This window comes from Oncorhynchus tshawytscha, linkage group LG12 (genome assembly GCF_018296145.1).
Source record: "Oncorhynchus tshawytscha isolate Ot180627B linkage group LG12, Otsh_v2.0, whole genome shotgun sequence".
NCBI classification, from domain to species: Eukaryota; Metazoa; Chordata; class Actinopteri; order Salmoniformes; family Salmonidae; genus Oncorhynchus; species Oncorhynchus tshawytscha.
In genome coordinates, this window is record NC_056440.1 from 37,185,432 (window position 1) to 37,213,043 (window position 27,612).

Here is a 27,612-nt window from a genome sequence, read left to right on the forward strand (position 1 = left end):
TTTGTACAGTAGGTCAAACCCTTTAGACACTACAGAGGACTTTGTGAGAAGACTGATCATGGTTTGACCAACACCGCTCTAGCTCTGTCACAGATGCAGTGGATTGAGACTCATCCAATACAACAACAAAAAGATATCGGTAGCTTAAATTGACTGATTTTCTGGGAATTATTTTATTATGGGGATTATATTTCCACTGGGGTGCGGACATTGACCTTAGGGGGTTCATTAACTCCGAAACCACACTGCTTTCAACATACTTGTATTCCTCATTTATTCAAGCGTTTCCTTTATTTTGTCAGTCACCTGTACATAGGACATAAGCAACATGGGAATGATTCATAAATGCAGCCTATGCATTGTAAATGTAGTATACAGTATAGGCATCGTAGGTGGCACTACAGTAAGACCATAAAAAAACAACTAATGTAACCATGGATACAGTAATCACAATGGCTTACAGTTCAGTGGACTGTTTCCTTGGCGGCTCCTCCTGCCCGGCTGGAGGGACATTGAAGGCTACGTATGGACACCAATTAGTGTTCAGACACACCAGTCTCTCCAGCGAGGCCGAGTTGACTATATCAAAGCCTGTCTGGCCTCCAAATGTGCTGGGCTTCCAGTACTCAGGGGAACAGATGGGGTTACCCAGAAGGCCTTTCAGGGAGAACGGAGCCCCCATCTCCACCATGCTCTCACCAAATATGGCATTGGGGCGTGTCTTCTCCAGCATGATGGCGGGGTAGAACTCCAGCGCATCGATGTCACCATAGAGCTCCTCCAGCTCCCTGGCTATTTCCTCCTCACCTGGAGGACAATATAAAATATCATTATTGTCCCAGAAGGGCAATTCGGTTGCAGCAAACTACACAGATAGGGCACATTTAAAGTAAATGAATACAAATACAATACAGAAGAGAAGAGTAAAAGAGTTCATTAGAAACACATGAACAAGTTACAGAGGAGACTGGTTTGAGATGAAAGGACAACAAAGACTGCAGTTGGCTTCTTAAGAGGCTGACCCACATCAGGATGATGCTGAATGACAGCTGCTTTGAGAGAATGTTATTTCCCATATTTTCAATTTGCATAAGGGGCAAATACACGGTGACAGAGTGATGCTGAGACTGATTTGTTACTTTAAAATGTATGTCAAGCAAAACTAATCGTTGCAAAGTTAAACAAGCCATACAACTCGATGCACAAGGATGACTTAATTTCCACTGAACATTTTATAAGAAGACATTTACTTGCAGAACAGTGCAGATACAAAGTTTGGTAACAGAATGAGTACACAATTCGTCATTCTGGTTTGTTTAACTTTGCAAACCATATAACTCAATGCACAAGAAGAGCACAGATGCTAAGTTTGGTTACAGAATGACTCAGTCATTCGGTTACCAAACTTAGCATCTGCACGGTTCTTCAAGTAAATGTGTTTTTATAAAATGTTCAGTGGAAATGGTTAAGTCATCCTTGTGCATCGAGTTCTATGGCTTGTTCAACTTTGCAACGATTAGTTTTGCTTGGTATACATTTTAAAGTAACAAATCAGTCTCAGCATCACTCTGTCACCGTGTAATTTCCCATGAGCATATATAGAAATATGTGGTCTTAAATATTTTTTTTTTTAAAGTGATGTGTAACAGACGTTAAGCTGCTTTGCATAGACAGTACCTCTTTCCATAGAAGCCTTTTGTGGTGCCGGCATTTCCAATCTCTAAAATATATGTGGTCTTACCAGTGAAGTCAGAGAAAGATGTGTAGGGCTTCAGGTTGAACCTCTTCCTGTACTCGTTGAAGGGTTGGAGACGCAGAGTCCTGGACTCTTCAATAACCCCCTCGGCCACATTGGTCACCACTGGGTGGATGTTCCGACCTCCTCCTATCTGAGAAACAGGATTAAAATCAGACAGACCCCATTGTAGGCAATGGTGTACACTACACTAAGGGCTCGATTCAATCTGCTTCGTGGAAATTCAGCTTTACATTGTGATTGTAATTTTAAAAAGGCAATATTCCCGCTTTATCAGAGACTGCATTCCGGGAAATGCTCCTTATGTCGGCTCAATCAGAAATTACCTTTACGTTTCTATCGCGGAATCTGTAACGATTCAGCTTTCCGGATTGAATAGAGCCCTACATTTGAAAGGATCAAACAGGCACCCCCCTGTATAAATATAGGATGCATGAGAACAAAATGGAAAAAAAGTAATTCAAATAAATGAATGACCCACCTATGAAGGGCCCAAAATGTGTTACTCCATATACACCTAGGCACCTGTTACCATACCACGTTCAAAGGCACTTGAATATTTTGTCTTGCCTATTCACCCTCAATGGCACACATACACAGATAGCATGTTTGTACTCGCTAATACTGCATAGATAGCTGCTGCTCTGCTGACAAAGATTGATATCAATAAGCCACAGAGAAAAATATTTACAGACGACAGATAGCATCTTGTTTAAGCCTTCTGTCATGATCTATCACAGCTTCTAATCAACAGAAAACCGCTCTGTAGTTGATTCTGTAGATACAGAATGCAGAGCACTAACAAGTTTGCAGGGCTGTGGTGACAGTTACAACATGTGCTATTTTACTGCACACGATTATGGACTTTACACCAAGTAGTGTCAAATTTACAATCAGGCTACTCAATCTTGCCTCATTTGCCCTGTCCCAACCTCACCCTCCCTTTCTCCTACCTCCATCTCTCTTACACAACGTCTGCCTTGCTCAAAATAAGAAGTACCAGAACACACAAATCAGTCCAATGTGTCCATTTGAATTCAAGTCACTCACCAGGTGACGTGGAGAGGATCTGTGTCTGCACCACGTACTCCCACTACTGGTGTCCCCCAGGGCTCGGTTCTAGGCCCTCTTCTCGCTATACACCAAGTCACTCGGCTGCGTCATATCCTCACATGGTCTCGCTTATCATTGCTATGCGGATGACACTCAACTACTTTTCTCCTTTTCCCCCTTCTGACACTCAGGTGGCGACACGCATCTCCGCGTGCCTGGCAGAGACCTCAGCTTCGATGACAGCTTACCAACTCAAGCTCAACCGCAACAAGACGGAGCTACTCTTCCTCCCGGGAAAGGCCTGTCCGCTCCAAGACCTCGCCATCACGGTTGACAACTCCACGGTGTCCCCCTACCAGTGTGTAAACTACCTTGGCATGACCCTTGACAACCCCCTGTCGTTCGCTGCAAATATCAAAGCACTGACTCGCTCCTGCAGGTTCATGCTCTACAACATCCATAGAATTCTCCCAAGTCACCCCGCTCCTCCACACACTCCACTGGCTCACTACAAGACCATGGTAATTACCTATGGAGCAGTAAGAGGAACTGACTCTCCCAACATTCAGGCTCTGCTTAATCCCTACACCCCGACCTGAGTTCTCCCTTCTGCCAGGTCTGGGCTCTTGGCCCTCCCACCCCTATGGCAGAGCAGCTCCCGGTGGAACCAGCTTCCTTCCCTCTGAAGCTAGGACACCAGAGTCCCTTGCCCATCTTCTGAAAACATCTGAAACCCTACATCTTCAAAGAGAATCTTAAATAATCCCACAGCAACACCACCACCTCCTCACCCCCCCAAAAAAGACTTGTGTGAACTAACACTCGCACTTGACTCCTTTCCCCCTTACTAGCTCTGACTTTGCTGATAGCTACTTTATTGAGGAAAAATGTACTTACTATGACTGTGATATGCGTTTGTCCCACCTACCTATCTTAAGACTTAAGTTTGTCATTTTTGCAGACAAAGATTTTAAATTCAGGAAGTGATTTCAAATAAATAGCTTCTCCTTGTCAGTTTATTGAGAACTCTTAGAAAATAAGTGCCATATTGGCATTGACACCAACCGACTTATGTATGGTATGACAACATTATGGAGACCAGGGTTTACCATTACAACACTGCATATGAAATCCCGTCATCACCACACACACCATACCTGTCCAGCACACTGGCGGGAGAAAGCGTCCACCAGTTTCTCCACCCCGTAGTGTGTGACGATGGAGGTGTTGAAGATGAACTGGGAGTAGGGCACCACGTCTCCGTCTATGTGGAAGCTGTCTGGCATCAGGGGGTGCCAGTGGTACAGCTGTTTGAACTCCACAGCGATGCGGTTCCTGTACTGGAACGTGGACTTGAAGAGCAGGACTGGGTCAAACTTCAGATCCAACAGGTAGCCACTCAGGTGCTGCACGTACTCCTCGATCACTATCCGGATGGTCTCACCTGGAATATAAACTAAAGATGGATCTACACCCAAGAAAATACATTTTGGGGAGAATCTACTGGAGAAGTGTGTTGATTCTTATTGTCCCCAACTACTCACACAACCAAGCAGGAACAGCTCTAATCTTTTGGGGGCCCTAAGCGAGATTTGGTTGGGGACCTCCTGAAGGTCAGGGGCCCGGGACGCTTATCCTGCGTGACAGGTCGGTATTCGGCCATGATAACTACAAGTTTAGATAGCTGGGAATAATAACATAACAATCTAAAAATTGTTAGCTGACATGGCTAATTGAGTGACTGTCAATGACTGACAAAACAAGAGAAATTGCTGATGCACAAGCAAATGTCGAACTTGCACCTACTATTCTAACTCGCAACAGTAAGTTGAGACCCCGCTAGGGGGCCCTAAGCAACCCAGCACATGAAAATATTTCCTAGAAATGTATATTCTGCCTAAAGCACTTGAGTGTCTAAAATGGGCAATCTCTGGTGGTATGAAAGGCTAGAGAGAGATCCCTGTCCAGTCAAGTATGTACTTACCTATTACGATGAGCCTGGCGGTCTGGAAGAGCTGCTCGTCCCCCCAGGTGGGGTGCTCTGCCTTCAGGATGTCACAGACGCGGTTGTGTTCTCTCAGCCACAGGGTGGCGTACATGGTGAGGCCTGGCAACAGCCCAAACACCTCCTGCCCGATGGCCATACGCTGCCCCACGGGAGTCTCTTGAGGGTATCTCATATTCACCGCCGCCTCAGCCACCGTAGGAGGGTACACCTCACCTTTAACCACCTGGAAGAGAAGATAGTATTAGCCCTTAAGAGCGTTACTGATCCATTAGCACAATGTAGTAACTTGTGAGCATAATGGAATAATGGAAAAACCTGTGGGGTCCCCTTTGGGTTTTTATGGAAAAGCGATGTAAAAAGGTCTTGAGCAGTGGGAAAAAGGGTCATGACCACAACATTTTGGAAACACTACTGTAAATAATGATTATCTGAACTCCGCCCATACAGTGCCTTCAGAAAGAATTCAGAACACTAGACTTTTTCCATATTTTGTTACAGCATAAAATGGATTAAATAAAAAATCCTCAATTTTCACACAATACCCCATAATGACAAAGCGAAAATAGGTTTAGAGAGGTTTGCAAATGTATTAAACATATCTTTTTACATAAGTATTCAGACCCTTTGCTATGAGACTCGAAATTGAGCTCAAGTGCATCCTGTTTCCAGTGATCATCCTTGAGATGTTTCTGTAACTTGGAGTCCACCTGTGGTAAATTCTACTGATTGGACATAATTTGGAAAGACACACACCTTTCTATATAAGCTCCCACAATTGACAGTGCATGTAGGAGCAAAAACCAAGCCATGAGGTCGTAGGAATGGTCTGTAGAGTTCCGAGACAGGATTGCACCGAGGTAGAGATCTGGGGAAGGGTACCAAAACATTTCTGCAGCGTTGAAGGACACCAAGAACACAGGGGCCTCCTCTATTCTTAAATGGAAGAAGTTTGGAACAAACCAAGACTCTGTCCAGGCAGCCAGCTCTAGGAAAACTGAGCAATCAGGGGAGAAGGGTCTTGGTCAGGGAGGTGACCAAGAACCTGATGGTCACTGACAGAGCTCCTCTATAGTAGAGTTGCCAGGCGGAAGCCACTCCTCAGAAAAAGGCACATGACAGCCCGCTTGAGAGTTTGCCAAAAGGCACCTGAAGACTATCAGACCATGAGAAACAAGTTTCTCTTGTCTGATGAAACCAAGATTGAACTCTTTGGCCTGACTGCCAAGCGTCACATCTGGAGGAAACCTGGCACCATCCCTACAGTGAAGCGTGGTGGTGGTGGCAGCATCATGCTTTAGGGATGTTTTTCAGCTGCAGGGACTGGGAGACTAGTCAGGATTGAAGAAAAGATGAATGGAGCAATGTACAGAGAGATCCTTGATGAAAACCTGCTCCAGAGCACTCGTGACAGCAGACTTGGGCGAAGGTTCACCTTCCAACAGGACAACGACCTCAGGCACACAGCCAAGACAACGCAGGAGTGGCTTCGGGACAAGTCTCTGAATGTCTTTGAGTGGCCCAGCCAGAGCTCGGACTTGAACCCGATCAAACATCACTGGAACGACCTGAAAATAGATTTGCAGCAACGCTTTCCATCCAACCTGACAGAGCTTGAGAGGATCTGCAGAGAAGAATGGGAGAAACTCCCCAAATACAGGTGTGCCAAGCTTGTAGCATCATACCAAAAAAGACTCAAGGCTGTAATTACTGCCAAAGGTGCTTCAACAAAGTACTTAGTTATTAAGGGTCTGAATACTTATGTAAATGTGATATTTCCGATTTTATTATTTTAAAAAATTATTTTAAAAAATAGCAAACAATAGCAAATATAGCACATTTCTAAAAGAAAAACTTTGATTTGTCATTATGGGGTATTGTGTGTAGAGTGATGAGGAAAAAACTATTTCAATCCATTTTAGAATAAGGCTGTAAACTGGAAAAAGTCAAGGGTGTCTGAATACTTTAAGGCACTGTAAATAACCAACAGTTGCTCAGTCATCTCATCCTGAGTTTCACATGCATACCACTGCCAAAAGAGACAATCAATGGGGTTCTTACAACACAACCTCTCCTTGACTCTGAACCAACACCTTTGCCAAAAACAGATACCATTCCCTAATGTCCTTCTTTGGAGTCGAATTCAGCTTATTCAACAGATAAATAAAATGGGCCTCATGGGTGTACTTCTTTATCCTGACACGAGTCAGGATTTCTGGTCACTCAAATGATCCACTAACTGGCACCTGGTCGCTGAACAATGACTATGCTGTTACCTGCTATCTCTGTGCGGTGGTGGGAGAAGTACTCAATTGTCATACTTGTGTAAAAGTAAAGATACTTTTAGACTTCCTTACTTGCAGACTTTCACTTTTACCTTAATAGAAAATGACTAAAGTATCTGGTTTTATATATACTTAAGTATTGAAAGCAAATGTAATTGCAAACAATATACTGAGTATAAAAATTAAAAAGTATAAACCATTTCACAGTCCTTACATTAAGCAAACCAGAGGACACAATTGTCTGGATATTTTAAGTTATGGATAGTCTCCAATACTCAGACTTAATTTACAAACTAAGCATTTGTGTTTAGTGAGTCCACCAGATCAGCAACCTGGATGTAACATAGTAAATCCGTGACACCAAAATTAGTATAATATGTTATATTTGGTATGGTTACATATGACAGATGGTTACTTAATGCAACGTGAACGTCTAGCAAACCAAAGTTTGCGAGTTCGAATCTCAGACAACTTTAGCATTTTTGCAACTTTCAACTACTTTGCTACTCTGCAATTACTTAGCGTGTTAGCTATCCCTTCCACTAACCCTTTAAACTAACACCTAAACCTTAACCCCTACACTATCTCATTTGTAACATACTGTACATTTAGAAAATTGGTAACATAATACGAATTGCAATTCGTAACCTATCATACGAAATGGGTGATAGACATTAATGATTTGGAAATGTGAAGTTCACATTTCCAAATCTTGGCTTGCTTGTATGACATCATAGCAGTATTTATTATAATCCTCAACTTCAAATTTTTCAAAACACATTGAGTCCTCAATTTACAGAACCTCTCTCCCCCAGAGAACAAAAAAACATGCAAAAGCTGCCCAATTAGCGGGAGGGAAAGAGGCATATTCTTGTCGCACGAGGTGCTCAAGTTCAGAATGGCAGTCAGTCAAAATCCATACAGAGCTGTGAAGCGCAGAGCCAGACCTCTGACGTCATGTAACTGTACAGCCACTGCGTTCCTATGTAGGTGTTTATCCTAATCCTAATTAGCCCAAATCTGCCATTTTAAACCTGTATATAGAAGAGCAAATCCGTTTTGAGATTTTTCTTTAAATGCAATTTAATGTTGGTTCCACCTTTTTTTTTGGATATATTTAACCACATTAGTATGAAAAGGGTTGGAAAGGGTTAAAAGTGTAAAGGGTTGAAAGCACATGTACCACAGAGTGGACCTCAGAGTGGACCACAGTGGTACCGTGTCTACAGTAACATTCCAGTGGAGATGTGTCCATGCTTTCTCATAGCTGGAGTGGAGTTATGCATTCCTCCACATACCTGATATTTCATCTTTCCGTCTTTAAGAAGCCGGAGGTTCAGTTGACGCACCAGATTATCTCCGTAGACATTGCCGGCATCCACCTGGTTAGAGATTAATGACATGAGATTAACATGAAATATGAGATAAAAAATTTAAAAAAGATTCACATTCGTGAGACAAGATGCATGTAAGAGACATAGACGAATATGACTCCCATGTATCTCGTAGAGCGTGCAAGATTTGGTTCCAGCAAAAGAACAAGATTATATTGCGGCTGTTGGAATAGTATGGAGAGAAAAAAAGTATGGAAAAAGTACTGTAAAATCGCTCTGGATAAGAACATCTGCTAAAATGACTAAAAAGGTAAAGGAAAAAGTGCTCTAAGGATTGGAGTTGTCCACCTCTTCCTAACACCTAAATACATCACTTACCGGTCATCCTCCCCTAAACATAATAGAATAAATACAATCATTCTATCAAATTGAATAATATAACATACAGTGCATTCGGAAAGTATTCAGACGCCTTGACTTTTTCTACATTGTGTTACAGCCTTATTCGAAAATGGATTTAAAAATATATAGAAATTCTTTCTGGATTTCTTTTTCTCATTTTGTCTGTCATAGTTTAAGTGTACCTATGATGAAAATTAAAGGCCTCTCATCTTTTTAAGTGGGAGAACTTGCAAAATTGGTGGCTGACTAAATACTTTTTGCCCCAGTAAGTATTCAGACCCTTCACTCAGTACTTTGTTGAAGCCCCTTTGGCAGCAATTACAGCCTCAAGTCTTCTTGGGTATGACGCTACAAGTTTGGCACACTTGTATTTGGGGAATTTCTCCCATTCTTCTCTGCAGATCCTCTCAAACTCTGTCCGGATGGATGGCGAGCTTCGCTGCACAGCTATTTAAGTCCGAGCTCTGGCTGACCCACTCACGGACATTCAGAGAATTGTCCTGAAGTCACCCCTGTGTTGTCTTGGCTGTCTGCTTAGGGTTGTTGTCCTGTTGGAAGGTGAACAGTCACCCCAGTCTGAGGTCCTGAGTGCTCTGGAGCAGGTTATCATCAAGGATCTCTCTGCACTTTGCTCCGTTCATCTTTCGCTCAATCATGACTAGTCTCCCAGTCCCTGCTGCCGAAAAACATCCCCACAGCATGATGCTGCCACCACGCTTCACCGTAGGGATGGTGCCAGGTTTCCTCCAGTTGTGACGCTTGGCACTAATCTTGTTTCTCATGGACTGAGTCCTTTAGGTGCCTTTTGGCAATCTCCAAGCAGGCTGTCATGTGCCTTTTACTGAGGAGTGGCTTCCGTCTGGCCACTCTACCATAAATGCCTGATTGGTGGAGTGCTGCAGAGATGGTTGTCCTGGAAGGTTCTCTCATCTCCACAGAAGAACTCTGGAGCCCTGTCAGAGTGACCATTGGGTTCTTGGTCACCTCCCTGACCAAGGCCCTTCTCCCCCGATTGCTCAGTTTGGCCAGCTCTAGGAAGCGTCTTGGTGGTTCCAAACTTCTTCCATTTAAGAATGGAGGCCACTGGGACCTTCAATACTGCAAAACAAAATGTGGTAGCCTTCCCCAGATCTGTGCCTTGACACAATCCTGTCTCGGGGGCTCTACGGACAAACCTTCGACCTCATGGCTTGGTTTTTGCACTGACATGTACTGTCAACTGTGGGAATTTATATAGACAGGTGTGTGCCTTTCCAAGTCCAATCAATTGAATTTACCACAGGTGGACTCCAATCAAGTTGAAGAAACATCTCAAGGATGATCAATGGAAACAGGATGCACCTGAGCTCAATTTCAAGTCTCATAGCAAAGGTTCTGAATACTTATGTGAATAAGGTGTTGGAATCGGCTAAATTTTGAATATTGAGATATTAAATAAATGATAAGAGACGAAGCCTTGAATAGAAAGAATCTGTAGCAACTCAGAAGGCTTTGGAATGTGTTTGATGGAGGAGAGGAGAGCGATGTGTTGATATAGGGAAGACAGAAGGATATCTGTGGATTAGGTGAAGGAGGGGTTGAGGTCAGGAGGTGAGGGGTGAGGTCAGTTCCCCTTAAGGGAGTAATCAGGGTTTGCCATCCTGTTACCCTCTTTATTAGATTCCTGTGGAGCCATAAACTGTAAGGAGGACGAGTGTCTTAAGTAGGATGTATATAACTGATGGAAAGAAATGGTTTGCTGTCCGATTACAGCTGTACAGAACCTTTGGGAATGATTAAACTTGGTTTACTCTGAAAAATAAGAATGTAGCAGACAGTGCTGCGAGCAGCGTTCACCACGACTTAGAGTCGAGCCATGGAGTCCAGATTAGAGGAGCAGAGCTGGAAACAAACAAAAAGGTAGGCCAAGTTCCTATATCTGTTTCCAATCATTTTGACATCTTGGGGAGATGAGAATCGTTGGCTGAACTAATTATGGGATATGGACCTGGAGAGCCTAAGTTTAATTCTATAGGCCTATTGTGTGACGACCGGTCATAGCTTTGTGGTATATGCTAGTACCATATAAGTTCAAGAGTAAGTCCCGAGCAGAATAGATCTGTGAGGGTAAGTCTCATGAGTCCCGAGCAGGATAGTTCCTGTGGAGGGTAGAATCTCATAGATAAAGTCCCGAGCATAAGCCTGTGGAGGGTAAAATCTAATAGAGAGAGGGGAAGTCCTGAAAAGGGTAATCCTGTGGAAGGTAAAACCGTGTAACGGTATATAGGCCCGTAAGAAGGGTAAAAGGCCGAGTGGCAGTGGCTGTGAGCGTGCAGGGTGTGAGTGAGTGTGTGAAAAAGGTTGGTTTATGCCCTATGGGGAGAGGGCGCGATGAGAGATGTGGGTTATCAATAATAGTGATATTTGAGGAAGTACTGGAATATGACATAAGATCCTGTCCGTATTCTCCAGTAATAAATTCGCAGACGCTATGGTATTGGTACTAATAGAAGGTATTAAGTGCCGTGACAAATTAATTATTATCTGGGGAAAGTGTGTAGTGCTATCTTAGAAAATAGAAGGTGTGTATTGTAGACTGGAGTGAAGAATGCTAAAATACCCTGAACACCGACGGGAGTGTTTAGGAATAATAACTATTGACATGGCGACAAACGGACCCGTTTCTCCCTGTAATATAGAGATAGCAGAATTTAATAAAGCCATGGAGGAGCTAAAAGAAGAATACGAGCATTCTGCCAATTCGCCTGGAATATGGGAAAAATTTAGCAAATTAGATCCAAATTGGACAACATTTTTCGTGCTGACGGAGAATTCAAATCAAATAAAGAATTCAGGGAGGCAATTATGACTTGGCACAAGGACATAAAACCAGAATCAAAAGCGCAAGATACCAGCGTTTTGATGTCAGCATTCTAGCAACCGAAAATGCATAACGATAAACCCATAAAGTGTAACACCAGTACTTTTACTACAGAAGGCCTGGGAGTGTGTTGAAAAAAAAAATGCGCTTTTGCTTTGATGACGGGGTTGAACGCTGTGATCAAAACGGTAATTACGGGGTAGATTTGATTTGAGACGATGTTGAGAGTGGAATATGACTCTGCTCACCACGCAGACGTGCGAGAGGTTAATAAGGCCATAGAGAAAATCACTAACCATGGTTTCAATGGCCAGGATTAAACTAAGAACCGTAGCGAGAAAAAAAAAACGTAAGGAGATAGTCCCACATCTAAAACAGGGAGCTTTCGGGTATTGGAAGAATGAGTGTAAGGTGATACTGGAACCTAGTGCATTAGCAGGAAATGCAGCTATACAAGAGTTTGCATCTTTTTCAAAAGAGCAACAACTACTCGTTTTGAAGTTAGCAAGAATGTAAATTACACATAGCGGTGTATAATTCCGTTCGATCAATAGTGGTTCATAGATATGACTTTTTTTATGTGAAAGGAGATGTAGGAGGTCTCGTCTCATACAACTTTCTAATAGATACAGGCGCTCAAATAGCACTAATTCAATACGATGAAAAATGTGCTAAATTTGCGACATGGAAAAGTATCACGTTCAGCGGGGTAACATCAAATCAAATTTTATTTGTCACATACACATGGTTAGCAGATGTTAATGCGAGTGTAGCGAAATGCTTGTGCTTCTAGTTCCGACAATGCAGTAATAACCAACAAGTAATCTAACTAACATGGGCACAATCTAAGGCGATACAACAATACCCATGTCATTACATGGCTACGGGTATAGAAACGATTTTGGGGTTGGATAAGGTTTGAAAGATGCCGGGGGAATGGATTCTGAAGGGTAACAAATTAAAATTGGCAGTAAGAACGGAGAAAGTCAAGCAATTGTTGTTTCAGGACCATCCATTATGGGCAAAAGACGCAATAGCTTGTGGTCTAATCAAAGATTGCAAGACCCTATTAAACCAGAGGCTGAGAAATCAGTGGCGGAGGACTTTCCAATATTACTTGAACATGGCATAGTGATTCGCGGACCAGCTAGATGCAAGAGCCCTTTATACCCGGTAGAAAAATGGACTAAAATGGCATATTACTGTGGATTTTCGTGGCATAAACAAACATGCAGTGAAAATCACACCAGTGGTAGCAGATTTGGAGACCTATTGGCATATCCATCAGACTCAGAATGGCACAGTGTGCTAGACATGAAATACAGATTTTGGTCTGTGCCGGTGGCTGAGGAGTCACGACACTGGTTCGGGTTCTGTAGCCAGGGGGAGCAATTTACGTGGGCTAGAGTACCGATGGGATTTGTAAATAGTCCCACTTGGTATCATTCTGCATTGAAACAATTGTTAAAGGGGTGTACCTTTGAATATTCTAGGCGAAATGCCAACGGAATGGATTCTAAAGGTAACACATTTAAATTATAATGACCGAACACTCATTGCAAATGCAAAAGGCCTTAGGATTTGTCTAAATCATTAGACAGTTTGTGGTTTTATTTTTAAATACATTTAATGTCGTCTTATTCTGAAATGGGATTCTAGAATGGACGAAAGGGTGGAGGGATCACGAGGAATTAGCATTGGGGTACCAAACCTAAAATTAACTTTATTTTTATATGGTATGATGGTTATGGAGAATCATGGGGAAAAGGAGACCCGTGAATCGTTAGACTCGGTGGAGAGATACTATTGCCGTGTTGCGGGATTTATTGGAAGGAGTCTTTTCAATTCAGTTAAAATGGGTATGAAGGAGAATAAAATGTATAATAAAAGAGGTATTTAAATGGTGTCTGGAGGACAGGGAAAGAAAGTGAGAGGAAACATTTTAATGGTGTCGAAAGCCTTGAATAATAAAAATCCCTAATGAAGAATGATCAACTTCATTAGGAATTAAATAGAAGGGGGGGTTTCAGCATAAAATTCATGAGAAACACCGTTCTCTGTCCAAATTGTACCATTACTTTAGGAAATTATTATTATTTCTGTAGGGAGTTATAAAGAGTTGTAATTCTAAATAGTTCATTTTTGATTTAACAAGTTTTTTTTTATTTAAATCATGTGTTTGAAAGGGGTAAATGAGCAGTTCCATGAGGTCCTGGTCTTCAGGGTACTTATACAGTGGTACTGTGTTCAGGTTGCATATAGAAAGGGAAATATATGTTAATAAGGGATGACCGTAACTTCCAATGGAGGGTGAAATATGTATTGCCATCTTCATGATCTGGTAACCATCCTAGAGGTCGCAAATAGAATAAAGGGAGCAGGGACTCATTTAGAAAATGTTTATTTGTATTTTTTTAGCAGTAACATTGTTATGCTTTTTGACATTTGCCTTCGAGATGGTATAAAGGAAAGGTTAATGTCATAATTCGTCATATATTCAATGTTTGTCTAATTTACTGAAACAGAAATGTAATGAACTTAACTGTTGTTATGATCTGTGATTTTTAAAAAACATTTTTAGGTTTTCATGGTCGGTGATGTCTGTCACGCCCTGGTCTAAGTATTTTGTGTTTTTCTTCATGTATTGGGTCAGGCCAGGGTGTGGCATGGGGTTTTTGTATTGTGGTGTGTTTTGTCTTGGGGTTTTGGTGTGTATGTATTGGGATTGTAGCTAGTGGGGTTATCTAGCAAAGTCTATGGCTGTCTGGAGTGGTTCTCAATCAGAGGCAGGTGTTTTTCGTTGTCTCTGATTGGGAACCATATTTAGGCAGCCATATTCTTTGAGTTTGTCGTGGGTGATTGTCCTTAGTGTCTTCGTTCCTGTCGCTGTGTTAGTTGACACAAGTATAGGCTGTTTCGGTTTTTGTTACGTTTATTTGTTTTGTAGTGTTTGTATTGATTCGTTGATTAAACATGGATCGCAATCTACACGCTGCATTTTGGTCCGACTATCCTTCACACCTAGAAAACCGTAACAATGTCAGATCGTGTTTCAATGCATTGTAGAAATAATTTGACCATAGACGGTGTGTGTTAACCTCACGACCCTGCCTAAACGGCTGAAGAAAAAGCGACGAAGGCGTGCTATAAGACACAGTGACTTTTACTGCTCCTATCTGAGTCCGAGCCATAAAACAGGACCGGGTTGCTGAGAGCGCGTGTGGAGTGAACGTAGAGAGAGAGAGAGAAGCTCAGCTGAGAGACTCATGTACGTGGGAGAAACTGAAGTATCTATTTGGATATTAAAAATCAGGACATTATCAAGGGCCATGAAATGTGACAGGCAAAAGTGACATGTGCCGTTGGAAAAATGAACTGTAAACGATATCCGAAGAAGACACGCTAGAATGATAAGTGCCGGATGAAGGAAAGGGGGGGTATACGCCCTGCTAACTATTTAAACTGAAAATGCATTGAGATCCTGATCTTTCTTTACCAGGCCACTCATGACAGGAAAACAGGGGGAAAAGGGGGGCAGAATGAGGAGAGTTATGGCCGGCAATAAAAGGTGCTTTATAAATGTGTTCTAACAGGGATGATGTGTGGGGAGTTGATCAACTGGAATTTGAGCCTTAGTCTCAAAGTAAGCACTGAGGTCAGTCATTCTAAATTCGGGTAGGATAAGTTCCATAATGTTTTCGTTGTGATTGGAATACTGAGAGAGAGAGAATGGATAAAGCACGATGAGGGCCGCTGCTAACATTTATGTGGCCGGAAGGGTTTGAAGAAACTTCTCTAAGTGTCATTGTGAGGGGAGGTCATTTGTGTGGGAGACTCACTGGATGACAGCTTGGGACAACCATGAAAGTTGTTTTTTGTTTTACCCTCTTCAGAGTTGATATGTTACGTCGCATCAATGAGTGGTGCAAAGTCATTAAAATGTGTACTTTGTTTCTCTTTTCTTTTCAAGTTAATATGTTTTTAGGTTTTGTGGAACATGAGGGTGTTTCATTGTTCCAGAGGAGGGAAGGATGTATATTGACTAAATTGATTTGAGGATGTGTTGGTAGGTTTGTAAATGTAGAAAATGCATTTGGAGTATAGTGTGTTGTGGGTTAGACGCAATGATAGAGGAGTATCATTCCCAGAGACGGAATATTGTTACAGGAGATAGCTGCTCTCCTTCTATGAGCTAACTGTACACAATATGGGGATTTAATTGAACGTTACACATACCCAGATCATGGTGAAAGTAGAAGAGACAGTGTTGTTATATCAGACACCATTTTCAACTTTCAGTAATGAGTTTGTCACAGAAGGCATAACACTTGAAAGAATAGCAACAGATCCCTGTATACAGGAGGCCACATCGCCAGAAGGACTAGCTACAGATCCCTGTATACAGGAGGCCACATCGCCAGAAGGACTAGCTACAGATCCCTGTATACAGGAGGCCACATCGCCAGAAGGGAAGTTTGCTGTGATAATAGCATCACATCTCCTGCAGCGTGTGATTAAGAAACGTGACTCAAGAGTTTTGTACGGTTGGAAACTCTTCCAACGCCACTAATCTCGCCCCCATTTCTGACAGCTAATAAACACTAGACATCCCTCCCAGTAGATTGGGACCGAACCACAGTAAATGGTACATGTCAGAAGGTGGCTGCTTAACAACCGTTGGGGCCCAAAGTTTACACTAACAAAGGTGTTTACAAACGGGTGGGGGGGGGATAGATCGGCCTTGGGATGAGAGATGTGTACCTAACTTGAGCACAGGGATGTATTATCCGCAGGTACCAACTGTAGCAGAATACAGGAGGTCAGTGGAGATCTTGGTGACTAGAGACCAAGGGATATAATGAGAAACAGGTAGGGGGTATCTGAAAGTTCAGTCCTAGACTTATCAGTAAAACATGAAGACAGGAGAGCAGGAGACAAATTACGGGCAATAGCTAGTCTCATAGCAGTCCCTGTAGGGACAGTAACAGAAAAAGCAGTAGCAGAAGCGTAGAATGCTATATTGATAGCATGGAATTGGACAACTGCGCAAATGAGGGGTATTGTGAGACTATAGACACAGGCCATGTTGGAAGTAGCTATGGTTACATTTGTAGCATTGTTGGGATATCAGTTTATGACGACTCATGTCACATGGATTGGTTACTGGTAACTGGGGGACCGATGGGAGGACAGGGGATGATGTTATTCAAATATCACAAATTATGTTGTCAGGAAATAACCCATGTGTTGCAGTGTGCATATCCTCAGGTGGAACCAAGATATAACCAAGGGCATGGGCAGAATTCTGGAGATTGAGTGTACATCAAGAGACACCAGGGGGGTGTTGGAACAGCTTTGACTTGAGAAACACTACTTTGAACAGTACCTGCAGTGGTTAAGATCGTCATGTCTCTCCTTGGTGGGGGGGGGGGTGCATAGATCTCATGTGAAGTGAGGTCCAACAGCATAATGGGTGAGTGAAGACACCATGACACAGGAAGCGGAGCGAGAGAGAGAGACTAGATTCCACTGTAAGATATACAGATGGGTTGGGTCTGGGAACTACTATAAACATCATAGTTGGTTTGGGGTTTAGCTGCTTTATGGGTTAATGCATCATATGATAGAGGATAGAGGGGTAATTGTACTGTGAACAAAATGTTGAAGGCATTGATGTGAAAGCAGATACAGTGCCGAGTTCCCTCAAATCCAAATCAAATCAAATTTTATTTGTCACATACACATGGTTAGCAGATGTTAATGCGAGTGTAGCGAAATGCTTGTGCTTCTAGTTCCGACAATGCAGTAATAACCAACGAGTAATCTAGCTAACAATTCCAAAACTACTACTTTATACACACTAACGTGCTGCAGGCTCTCTCTGGCTTTTGTCGAAGCTCAGTGCTTTAATTAGCTAGTTGGGGAGGGGAAGTTATGTTATAGAATAGAGGGATAAAGGATATGTACATAAAGATATATGAATAAGTGATGGTACAGAGCGGCATGGGCAAGATGCCGTAGATGGTATCGAGTACAGTATATACATGAGATGAGTATGTAAACAAAGTGGCATAGTTTAAAGTGGCTAGTGATACATGTATTACATAAAGATGCAGTAGATGATATAGAGTACAGTATATACGTATACATATGAGATAAATAATGTAGGGTATGTAAACATTATATTAAGTAGCATTGTTTAAAGTGGCTTGTGATATATTTGACATCAATTCCCATCAATTCCCATTATTAAAGTGGCTGGAGCTGAGTCAGTGTGTTGGCAGCAGCCACTCAATGTTAGTGGTGGCTGTTTAACAGTCTGATGGCCTTGAGATAGAGGATGTAACGTGGATTAGGGATATGCACTTGCGCATCAGGTGTTTGTGCCAATCAGGTGAAATGGAGAAGATGGGGAACAAAGTGAAAATGACATGGGAACACTTCTCGGAACCTGGGGCCTAAAGGGGAAGACTGGGTGAAAGCATGAGGAAGCTTTTTAGCTTTCATTTTTGTGGAACCCAGCAGGAAATTATCTTGGAGGGATAGAGTCAGGTGAAGAGACAGTGGGAATTGTCATGGTTTCAGACTTTGGTTTTCATGCATTTTTAAATTTGTATATCACATTTGTTAATACTGTTATGTTTTATGTTTTTTTGTTTCAGTTTTTGTTTTTTATAAATTTGCTATTTTTTCTAAAAACCTATTTTGGCTTCGTCATTATGGGGTATTGTGTGTAGATTAATCATTTATTTAATCAATTTTAGAATAAGGCAGGAACAAAATGTGGAAAAGGTCAAGGGGTCTGAATACTTTCCGAATGCACTGTATAACATAGTGTACAGTACAGGGAGTGCCAAGTAACTCACCCCATGCCCCAGAGCCCTGGTAAAGCCCAAGCCCATACTGTTTCGAGTCTTGAAGAACTGATGGGTGAAGTGCTGAGCGAAGAAAGCAAACATTAGGTTGGTTCCCCTTGGATCCCGCCTGAATTGCCTCCTCAGAAGAAACTTCTCCACCACCAGCTTTGGGTCTGGGAGGACAGACTTTCCTGGAGAAAAGAGAGGAACGAAAGTATGTTAGCTATGCATGTTGCAGTTGGGAAGATTTATTTCACTGGGTAATCTCCAGTAAAGTCTTTGTGGGATGCCTTCATCCTATTTTCTAATAGGAACTTTGGATGCCCTCCATCTCACCTTTGGTACCCATAGGGGTGGGGCAGTCTTCTGGCACAGGAGGTAGGATACGGGTGTAATAGGAAACATTGGAGTAGGACTCCCAGCTGAGGTATCCATACTTGGAGTTGAAGGTAGGAGGACTCGGAATAAGGTTGGATCTGACTTTGGGAGGGAGAAAACATAATTGTTTGACACATTGATCATTAGAGCCCTAAAGTTTTACTGAAAATGCAATAACAATGTTAGGAGGAAATACAACCCATAGGTGTGTGTGTGTGTGTGTGTGTGGTTGTACTATCCTTGTGGGGACCAGAAGTCCTCACAAGCAGTGGAGGCTCCTCAGAGGAGGACCATCCTCCTCAGTGAATTTTAAAAATGTTTTAATTGTGAAACATTTAAATTGATCCATTTTAGATAAAGCTACACTAAATATAATCACATCACTAAATAACTGATTAAAAACACACTATTTTGCAAAGAAGGTCTGCAGTAGCCTCAACAGTACTCTGTAGGGTAGCACCATTGTGTATCCGGAGCTCAGTTAGCTTCTGTACTCCTTTGGGTACATTGACTTCAATACAAAACCTTGGAGGCACATGATTTTCACACCCTTCCATAGACTTAGACAGTAATTATGACAACTTCCGGAGGACATCCTCCAGAATATCAGAACTCTTGCCGCATGAACTGACATGTTGTCCACCCAATCAAAGGATCAGAGAATGAATTAATCTAGTACTGAAAGCATACGCTACAACAAGCTAACACTGCAGTGGATAAAATGTGGTGAGTAGTTGACTCAAAGAGAGAGACAATAGTTGAACAGTTTAACAAATTAATTTATTCCAAAATGAAGGAGAAGCAAGAGAGAGAGATTGAAAATAAAAAAACAAAATGACACTTACCTAGCAAATGCAGCTAGCTAGTTTAGCATACTGAAACACCCTGCTCAAACAGAGGTATGCTATGTAAGCTAGCTGGCTATGACTTTCCAACACAACACCGGAACTCTTCCAGGTCAAGGTAAGCTTTTGGTATTATTAATTTATTGCCACTGGGACCCGCCGGTGTAACTGCTTACTGACTGTACACTGTAAAATGACTGCATGATTGAAGCCGGTTTACTAACACGTTAGTTCTATTAGCTATACTGACTATGACTTTACTCAGGCTAATATGGTGACAACGATGTAGACTGTGTGTAGCGGTTTGGCTTGGAAAAGTTGTTTTTGCCTGGTCACATACAGCTGATGTGTTGCGCATTGAAGTCCACAAGCAAAGGGAAGAGGTGATAGAAGGAGAGCACATAGGACGTGGCTGCCATGAAAGTGAACTGTGTTTACGAGTGATCAGGGGTGTACTCATTCGGCAGATTCTGTTAAAAAACGGAAGCCTATCGGAATAAACATACCTGAATTTGTCCAATAGAAACTATTGTTTGCAACTGTTGAACTAATGATTACGCCCTGTATCAACTAGATGCAGGCAAGAGTGTGCAAGGTGGTGTTAAATGTCACGGTCTGTCCATATGTCACTGCCTGTCACAAATTTGTCTGTGGACCTGTGTGCACCTACATTGCAAACTTTCATTCATAGGCTAGATTGATGATGAGTACATGGAAAATGTGAGTATCATGTAGTAGCCTAAACCTATCGCTGTTACATTGAACTGGGTTGTTGGAATAAGAATGAGTCATCTTAGAAATAAGGCCATGCTAATGAAAAAAAAAAATTGGCCTCCCTCATCTTACTGACCACCACTGGTCACAAGGATAGTAAAACAAGGAAAATTCAAACATGTCGCCATTCCCCACAATGAAAAGGCTATTTTAGGCTTAGGGGTTAGGTTTAGGGTTAGAATTAGGGTTTGGGATTAAGGTCAGGGGTAAGGGTTAGATTTAGGGGTTGGGGAAAATAGGATTTTGAAAAGGAAAATCAATTGTTTGGTCCCCACAAGGATAGCAAAACAAGTGTGTGTGTGTCACATTTTAGATGAAGAGATGTCACTTCTCTCATACTCGTAACGTCAGAAAATAACGGTAAACGCAGAACCCAGATAATCAGTTTTTAAAACTGCAACTTCCAGCAGAGTTAAGACATTCTCAACTTTGAAGAAACTTCCAATTTCAGTGAGTTGAAGAAACTTTCAATTGAAATAAAGAAACATTATTAACATTCAGTTTAAGACCATGACTCAATCCAAAGCACATTATAAAGCAGTACAGTAGACGCCCCCTTTAAGGACAATTTCTTCACCGTTCACGGAGATTGCACTCACGGTAAAAGCTACGGATGTCGGCTCAAGCAGAAATTACCTTTAAAAAGGGCAATGCCGTCTAGTGCCACGCACTATAACACACCATGGGTTGAATCCCATATAAAACGAAGAAACGTTCAGTTAAACAAACACGCAGACTGAAAAATATGATTTAATTCATTTGAAGTGTAGCTTGATTTGGAAAGCCTCAAGCAAACATTTGAGGGATGAAAGTATCAATGGGATGTAACTGAAAAGCAATTCACATTATAGTACATAATATCAAAAAACTATACTTTAACTTTGTCTTTCACATGCAAAGCAAAATAAACCTATGGGCTCGATCATTATTATTTGACACACAAGTCAGGTTTTGCATTTTAGCCAGGGGTTGGAACCAAAATTATTTTCCAAAATGTTTTTAATTTTGTTCCAGTGTTCCGACCAACAAAATAAAGTTCTGAACCGGTTCGAACAAAACAATAAAGATTTTTTTTTTAAAGATATATATATATATATCTAAATTAAATTACTTCACCAATCAGTCTGGATAGAGCAGCTTGCTATGGTGGCGACAAGCTATAATAGTTCTGTCGGGCGCGAGATGCGACTGAAATTAAAACTGTCTGCAGTTCTAGCGAGTTAGATGGAAGAACTCAGAAAATGGTGATGACACCATGGGTCAATGTGTGTTATCCAAACATTTACATGGGGAGAACATAACAGAGAAACCATGAAGCAAATGGACACAAGTTGTAAGCAAACTATCCAATGAGTGCATTGGTAGGGAAGGGAAACTCTTCTCTTAAAGTAACATAAGAGTAGATATGAATATGTACAGTGCGGGTCTGAGTAGTGATAATGGGATAAGGATTCAATTCTAGAAGCACTTTGGAGAGCATTTATGCATTTTCAACTGTTACAACAGCACAATGGATCCATGCATACATTTCTATCATCATAGCATGTTTCACCTGGATGTAAAGCACTGTACACTTTATGGTACTAAGTTAGCCTTTCCACCACTTATACACAGCACCCACTATAGCAACCATTTTGTGCCAGAATGCTCATGGCTGCATTGAATGTCAGGCGACTAACCTGTGAGCACCACACTCATGAGCCAGTCCCGCATGAAGGTCCTGTTGATGAGGTTCCACAGCCAGTGGAAGTGTGTGAGGATGTAGTGGACCACGTCAGGGCTCGGCTTCAGCTGCTGGTGGACTCTCGTCCAGAACTCAGCTAAAACACAGAGAGAGAAGACAAACAGCACACTGTAATTAAAAATTAAAAATATCTAGTCATTTCAACTAATCATTATTAAGTAACTGGTTCCACAGCCTTTTTATTTTAGATTACTCAACTTTTCAGTCAAAGTGTTACCTGAACTTAAAATGTATAGTTGGCCCAAACTTAGCTCCAACTTGAGAAAACTTAGGCAAAAATGCAGTCAACTTAAAATGTGTTTGCTCAACTTGTCTCATATATGTTCATTCAACTAGAAATTATTATTTGGGCAGCTTCACTAAAAAAAAAAAAAAGTTGCGGAACTAAACACACGGTGCTTTTCGGTCACACACTGTGCTTTTCCTTTTCATCTTGTTACAAATCCTTCTGCACATGAGGAAAGGATAACAATGTTCTGATAAACTAGAGAGGAAAATTGAAACTATAACTTGAATCAGAAGAATGTAGAAGCAAAACACTTAACTTACGGATAGTGCAATTCTGTCCATAGAAGCCGGTGCGAGTGCAGTCACATTCATAGCGGTCAACGCCAAACCTGACACACACACCCCAGTTCTGACAGGGGTAATAGCAACAGGGATTCACTGCAAATTATAAAACATACACATGTCAATTAAAGTATAGTTTAGGTACTGAACGTTTCCTGACCATGTGACCTTACCAGGAATAGCAGAGTTTTTCCTAGTAGCGTACATACTTTTTCCTGATCAGCACAGTGCCTCATTGTCATAAATTTGCCAGCTACAGTAAAGACTGCCAAGACATAATAGAGGGTGTCCATTTGTCCAATGTCTCTCTAGCTTGGGTGCCAGCCTGAAAACTGTGCTTATAGCATCAGTGGAACAATAATCTCAGGCTGGAACTTGATGTGTTGCCCCTACTCCCTTTCGTTTGATGAGGTAGGGAAGACATTTATTACAGTAACTACGTGACATTATCTGAAGAGGATACTCACCGGAACCACAGCTTAATTACCTCGGAGCATGGTCTCTTTATTCGGGTACAAATCATAACTTGAGATGTGTGCACAACCTAACCTACTATTGTAACACACATCTCCCACTGGCAGCAATGCAAAATTGCATTTACAGTAGGTTAAATAATCTCAAATTAAGATTCAGCCTAGAATAAACTAGCAAACTAGGAAAGAAGAGGGTTAGGACTACTGGGAGTCTGACTGGGGTCAGAGGGCTGTGGTAACAGAAATGTCTGCTGCCATGAGACAAGCAAGATGCCAACTCTCATATCCTTGGCCCTGCCATCTCTATCATGTTACGGCTTCCTGTCCTTCCCTCACAGACAGACACACATCCATTGAGATGATCATAAATAGCATTTATCATTTTCAAAATGAAGAGTGGATGTATGAATGGCAGTAGTTCAGCAAACCCTTCCTAATTTAGCAGGATTCTTCAGTCATGTCATTTAGATAACTGGAGTATTTCAGTCTCTTTCTGCCAAGAGGAAACTCTGTCTTCATGATAGGAGACAAAACCCTATACTGTGCTAGTAGTCAACACATTCAACTGACAGCACAGATATTGGGGTGAATATTTATAATATAAATTTGTATTAACACCATGATGCCCCCCCCCCCAAAAAAAAAAACTTTAAAAAGACCAAATAATGGAAGTTAAAGATATGTACAATTAGGGCTGTCAATTTATTTGTACAAATAAATTGCATGATCCTTCCATGCAAATCTTCTTGCTTATTTCAAACTAGCTTCCTCCACTTGCAAATATGTTTACTTGTGTCATCTGTGTTGCCATACAAACAAATATGTTTACTTGTGTCATCTGTGTTGCCATACAAACAAATATGTTTGGATGTCTGTTCATTGGAGCTTCATATTGTAATGAAACAGCAGGGAACCCTCAACCTTGAGCCCGAGGTCCGGCGCGCTATCGACTGTGCCGCAAAAGCATGCTCGTGCGGCAGGGTCGATTTCCGTGCTTATAAAGTCAGGGTCGTTACACTATTAAATGTTGTAAACTTTGGAAAATGTAAAAGACACAATGTGCTCTTTCGAGATGTTTTGGATATTCTTTTCAGCAGTTTTAAATAACTGTATACATCTCATATAATCCAGTTGATAGAATTTCAACATATTGATACTAGATAATAATGACACTATAGTTCAGGGATGGGCAACGTTGATGGGGTTGGGGACACAAAAAAATCTTAACTCATGATGAGCCTCAGTGGCTAGAAGGTCTGTGTACCCATATCCATAAAGGATTACCGAGCCTTTAGGCAGAGTCAGCCATTCCACCTGTTGCCCATCGCTGCAAGTTGCCCGCACCTGCTATAGGTTTTAAAATATTAAACACCTACCAACAGTACTGGCGTCTTCCACCTCCTCCCCGCGACATGTTGGTAACCTTTGCAGCAGGATACATGCCCAGACGCACACGACGCACTCTTAAAACACAATTATTAACGTGAATGAATGACCAAACCTAAAATTATGTGAAGGTTTGGTGCCACTGGTAAAAACAAAAACAAAAATTTGTCAAAAACTTACCTCTCATTGTAAGATTTACTGCATAAGCACCTTCAGCGGGAGCGTCTTCCCAATACAACCGTGCAAAAATAATATATGCTGCACTCATGAAGAAATACTCATAACCAATACGATGTATTTCCTTCCTGGGAGCTGTTTAGATACAACCTAAAAACAAGTCCACACAGAATTGCATACGTGAAAGTTCATTTCGGTAGGGGCGAAAAAAATGGTAAGCAACCTCCCCATCTCCTGGTTCACTTCTATACAACACATGGGACTGCTTCATCTTCTTCTTCTTTGGGATTGGGTTTGCGGATCGCATCCAACTTTGAGGTGTTTACACCGCAACCTACTGTACTGGAGTGTGAGGCCAGTCACGGCCTACCTAAATTACTTTCCTGTAATACAGAATTGGGGAATAGGACAATTAGCCTGCCAACTATTAGCCCTGACAACAACAACAAAAAACACCCCTCCATTACCCCCATTTAATAACCCTTCTAATTCTTCTCAAGGCGAACGGTCTGGGAAGACAGAATCACATTGGACTTGATGCAGTTGTGCATTTAAAGAAGAGGCAAATGAAGAGGCTCCACTCCCTTCAAAATATTTATACAAGAGAAGACAACGATAAGCAGAACAAGTGGAGATGTTTTGTATGGTGGTCTGGGAGTTTTCTGAATTTGGTCTACAAAAAAAAATGTTATTGGTATTTGTTAAGTGAGGGGTATTTGATCGAATATAAGTTACGTAATGTTTAGGTTACAAATGTACTGATATGAGTGGACGCATGTGGCTTCTCTGCAACAAATGTACTGATATGAGTGGACGCATGTGGCTTCTCTGCAACAAATGTACTGATATGAGTGGACGCATGTGGCTTCTCTGCAACTTTGAGAAAATTATTTCATATCGGAGTTGTGTCTGCTGTGCACATACGTATCTGCCCTCTGATTGAGTAGAATGTTCCCACCTGATGTTCCGCCTTTTCAACAACGACTCCGGAGAGGAAGAGGCGGAGCGAGAGTGTCCCTTCCCGTCAAAATCTGTCCACGCGGGAATACAGCTATAAACAGGGGCATCATGCACCCCAAAAATCTGAGTGGGAACAAGTATGTGAGGCCACACACATACCTACTGCCAACCACTATATGAAGAAGTTTAAGGAAAACATCAACTCAAATTGCTCCTTTTGTAATGACCACCCAGAAACAGTGTTGCATCTTTTTGGGCATTGTATGCATGTAAGAAAACTGTGGCAAGACATCAGTAGGTTTATAATTGAACACATTTATGAAGATTTTACACTATTGTGGAGAGATGTACTGTTTGGATTCTCTTCTCTGCATACCTGCTAAAATATGGGTAAACAATTGAAACGAATGTGAGTCTTATTCAGTACATTTAGTTTTCTAAATTCTATCAACCTTGCAAGCAGGCATGCTAGCTAAGATAGTTTTACAAGTTAACTACTCTAACATGATTGATAGCCTGAAATGAAGTCTTGGTAGCTAGTTATGAGGTTGGGAGATTGGGAACCTAATAGAATATATAAATGCATATACAGTACCAGTCAAAAGTGTGGATACCTACTCATTCAAGGGTTTTTCTTTGTACTTACTATTTTCTAACTTGTAGAATAATAGTGAAGACATGAAAAGTATGAAATAATACACGTGGAATCATGTAGTGACCAAAAAAGTGTTAAACAAATCCAAATACATTTTAGATGTTCGATTCTTCAAAGAAGCCACCCTTTGCCTTGGTGACAGCTTTGCACACTCTTGGCATTCTCTCAACCAGCTTCATGAGGTGGTCACCTGGAATGCATTTCAATTAACAGGTGTGCCTTAAAAGTTCATTTGTGGAAATTATTTTTTTAATGCGTTTGAGCCATTCAGTTGTTTTGTGATAAGGTAGGGTGATATACAGAATATAGACCTATTTGGTAAAAGACCAAGTCCATATGATGGCAAGAACAGCTCAAATGAGCAAAGAGAAATAACAGTCCATCGTTAATTTAAGACATGAAGGTCAGTCAATACAGAAGATTTCAGTCACAAAAACCATCAAGCGCTATGATGAAACTTGCTCCCATGAGGACCGCCACAGGAAAGGAAGACCCAGAATTACCTCTGCTGCAGAGGATAAGTTAATTAGAGTTAACTGCACCTCAGATCTTAGCCCAAATAAATGCTTCAAAGAGTTCAGTAACAGACACATCTCAAAATCAACTGTTCGGAGGAGACTGCGTGACTCAGGCCTTCATGGTCGAAATGCTGCAAAGAAACCACTACTAAAGGACACTAATAATAAGAGACTTGCATGGGCCAAGAAACACCAGCAATGGACATTAGACCGTTGGAAATCTGTCCTTTGGTCTGATGAGTCCAATTTGAGATTTTTGGTTCCAACTGCCGTGTCTTTGTGAGACGCAGAGTAGGTGAACGGATGATCTCCGCATGTGTGGTTCCCACCATGAAGCATGGAGGAGATGGTATGATGGTGTGGGGGTGCTTTGCTGGTGAAACTGTCTGTGATTTATTTAGAATTCAAGGCACACTTAACCAGCATGGCTACCACAGCATTCTGCAGCAATTCTCCATCCCATCTGGTTTGCACTTAGTGGGACAATAATTTATTTTTCAACAGGACAATAACCCAACACACCTCCAGGCTGTGAAAAGGCTATTTGACCAAAAAGCAGGGTGATGGAAGGCTGCATCAG

At 41.6% G+C, this 27,612-nt stretch overlaps 1 protein-coding gene across 1 annotated transcript; it reads right to left on the reverse strand.

Moving 5' to 3' along the window:
* Nucleotides 1-149: 149 nt before the first annotated feature.
* On the reverse strand, nucleotides 150-25,163 carry LOC112263114 (prostaglandin G/H synthase 1). Its single transcript, XM_024439108.2, has 11 exons — nucleotides 24,903-25,163; nucleotides 24,713-24,799; nucleotides 22,843-22,959; nucleotides 22,229-22,369; nucleotides 18,889-19,032; nucleotides 18,562-18,743; nucleotides 8,398-8,481; nucleotides 4,794-5,040; nucleotides 3,967-4,253; nucleotides 1,742-1,889; nucleotides 150-807 (listed from the first exon to the last, which is right to left on the reverse strand). Exons 1-11 carry the CDS (start codon nucleotides 24,988-24,990, stop codon nucleotides 458-460), a joined length of 1,875 nt encoding a protein of 624 aa, XP_024294876.1. The 5' UTR covers nucleotides 24,991-25,163; the 3' UTR covers nucleotides 150-457.
* Nucleotides 25,164-27,612: the final 2,449 nt, after the last annotated feature.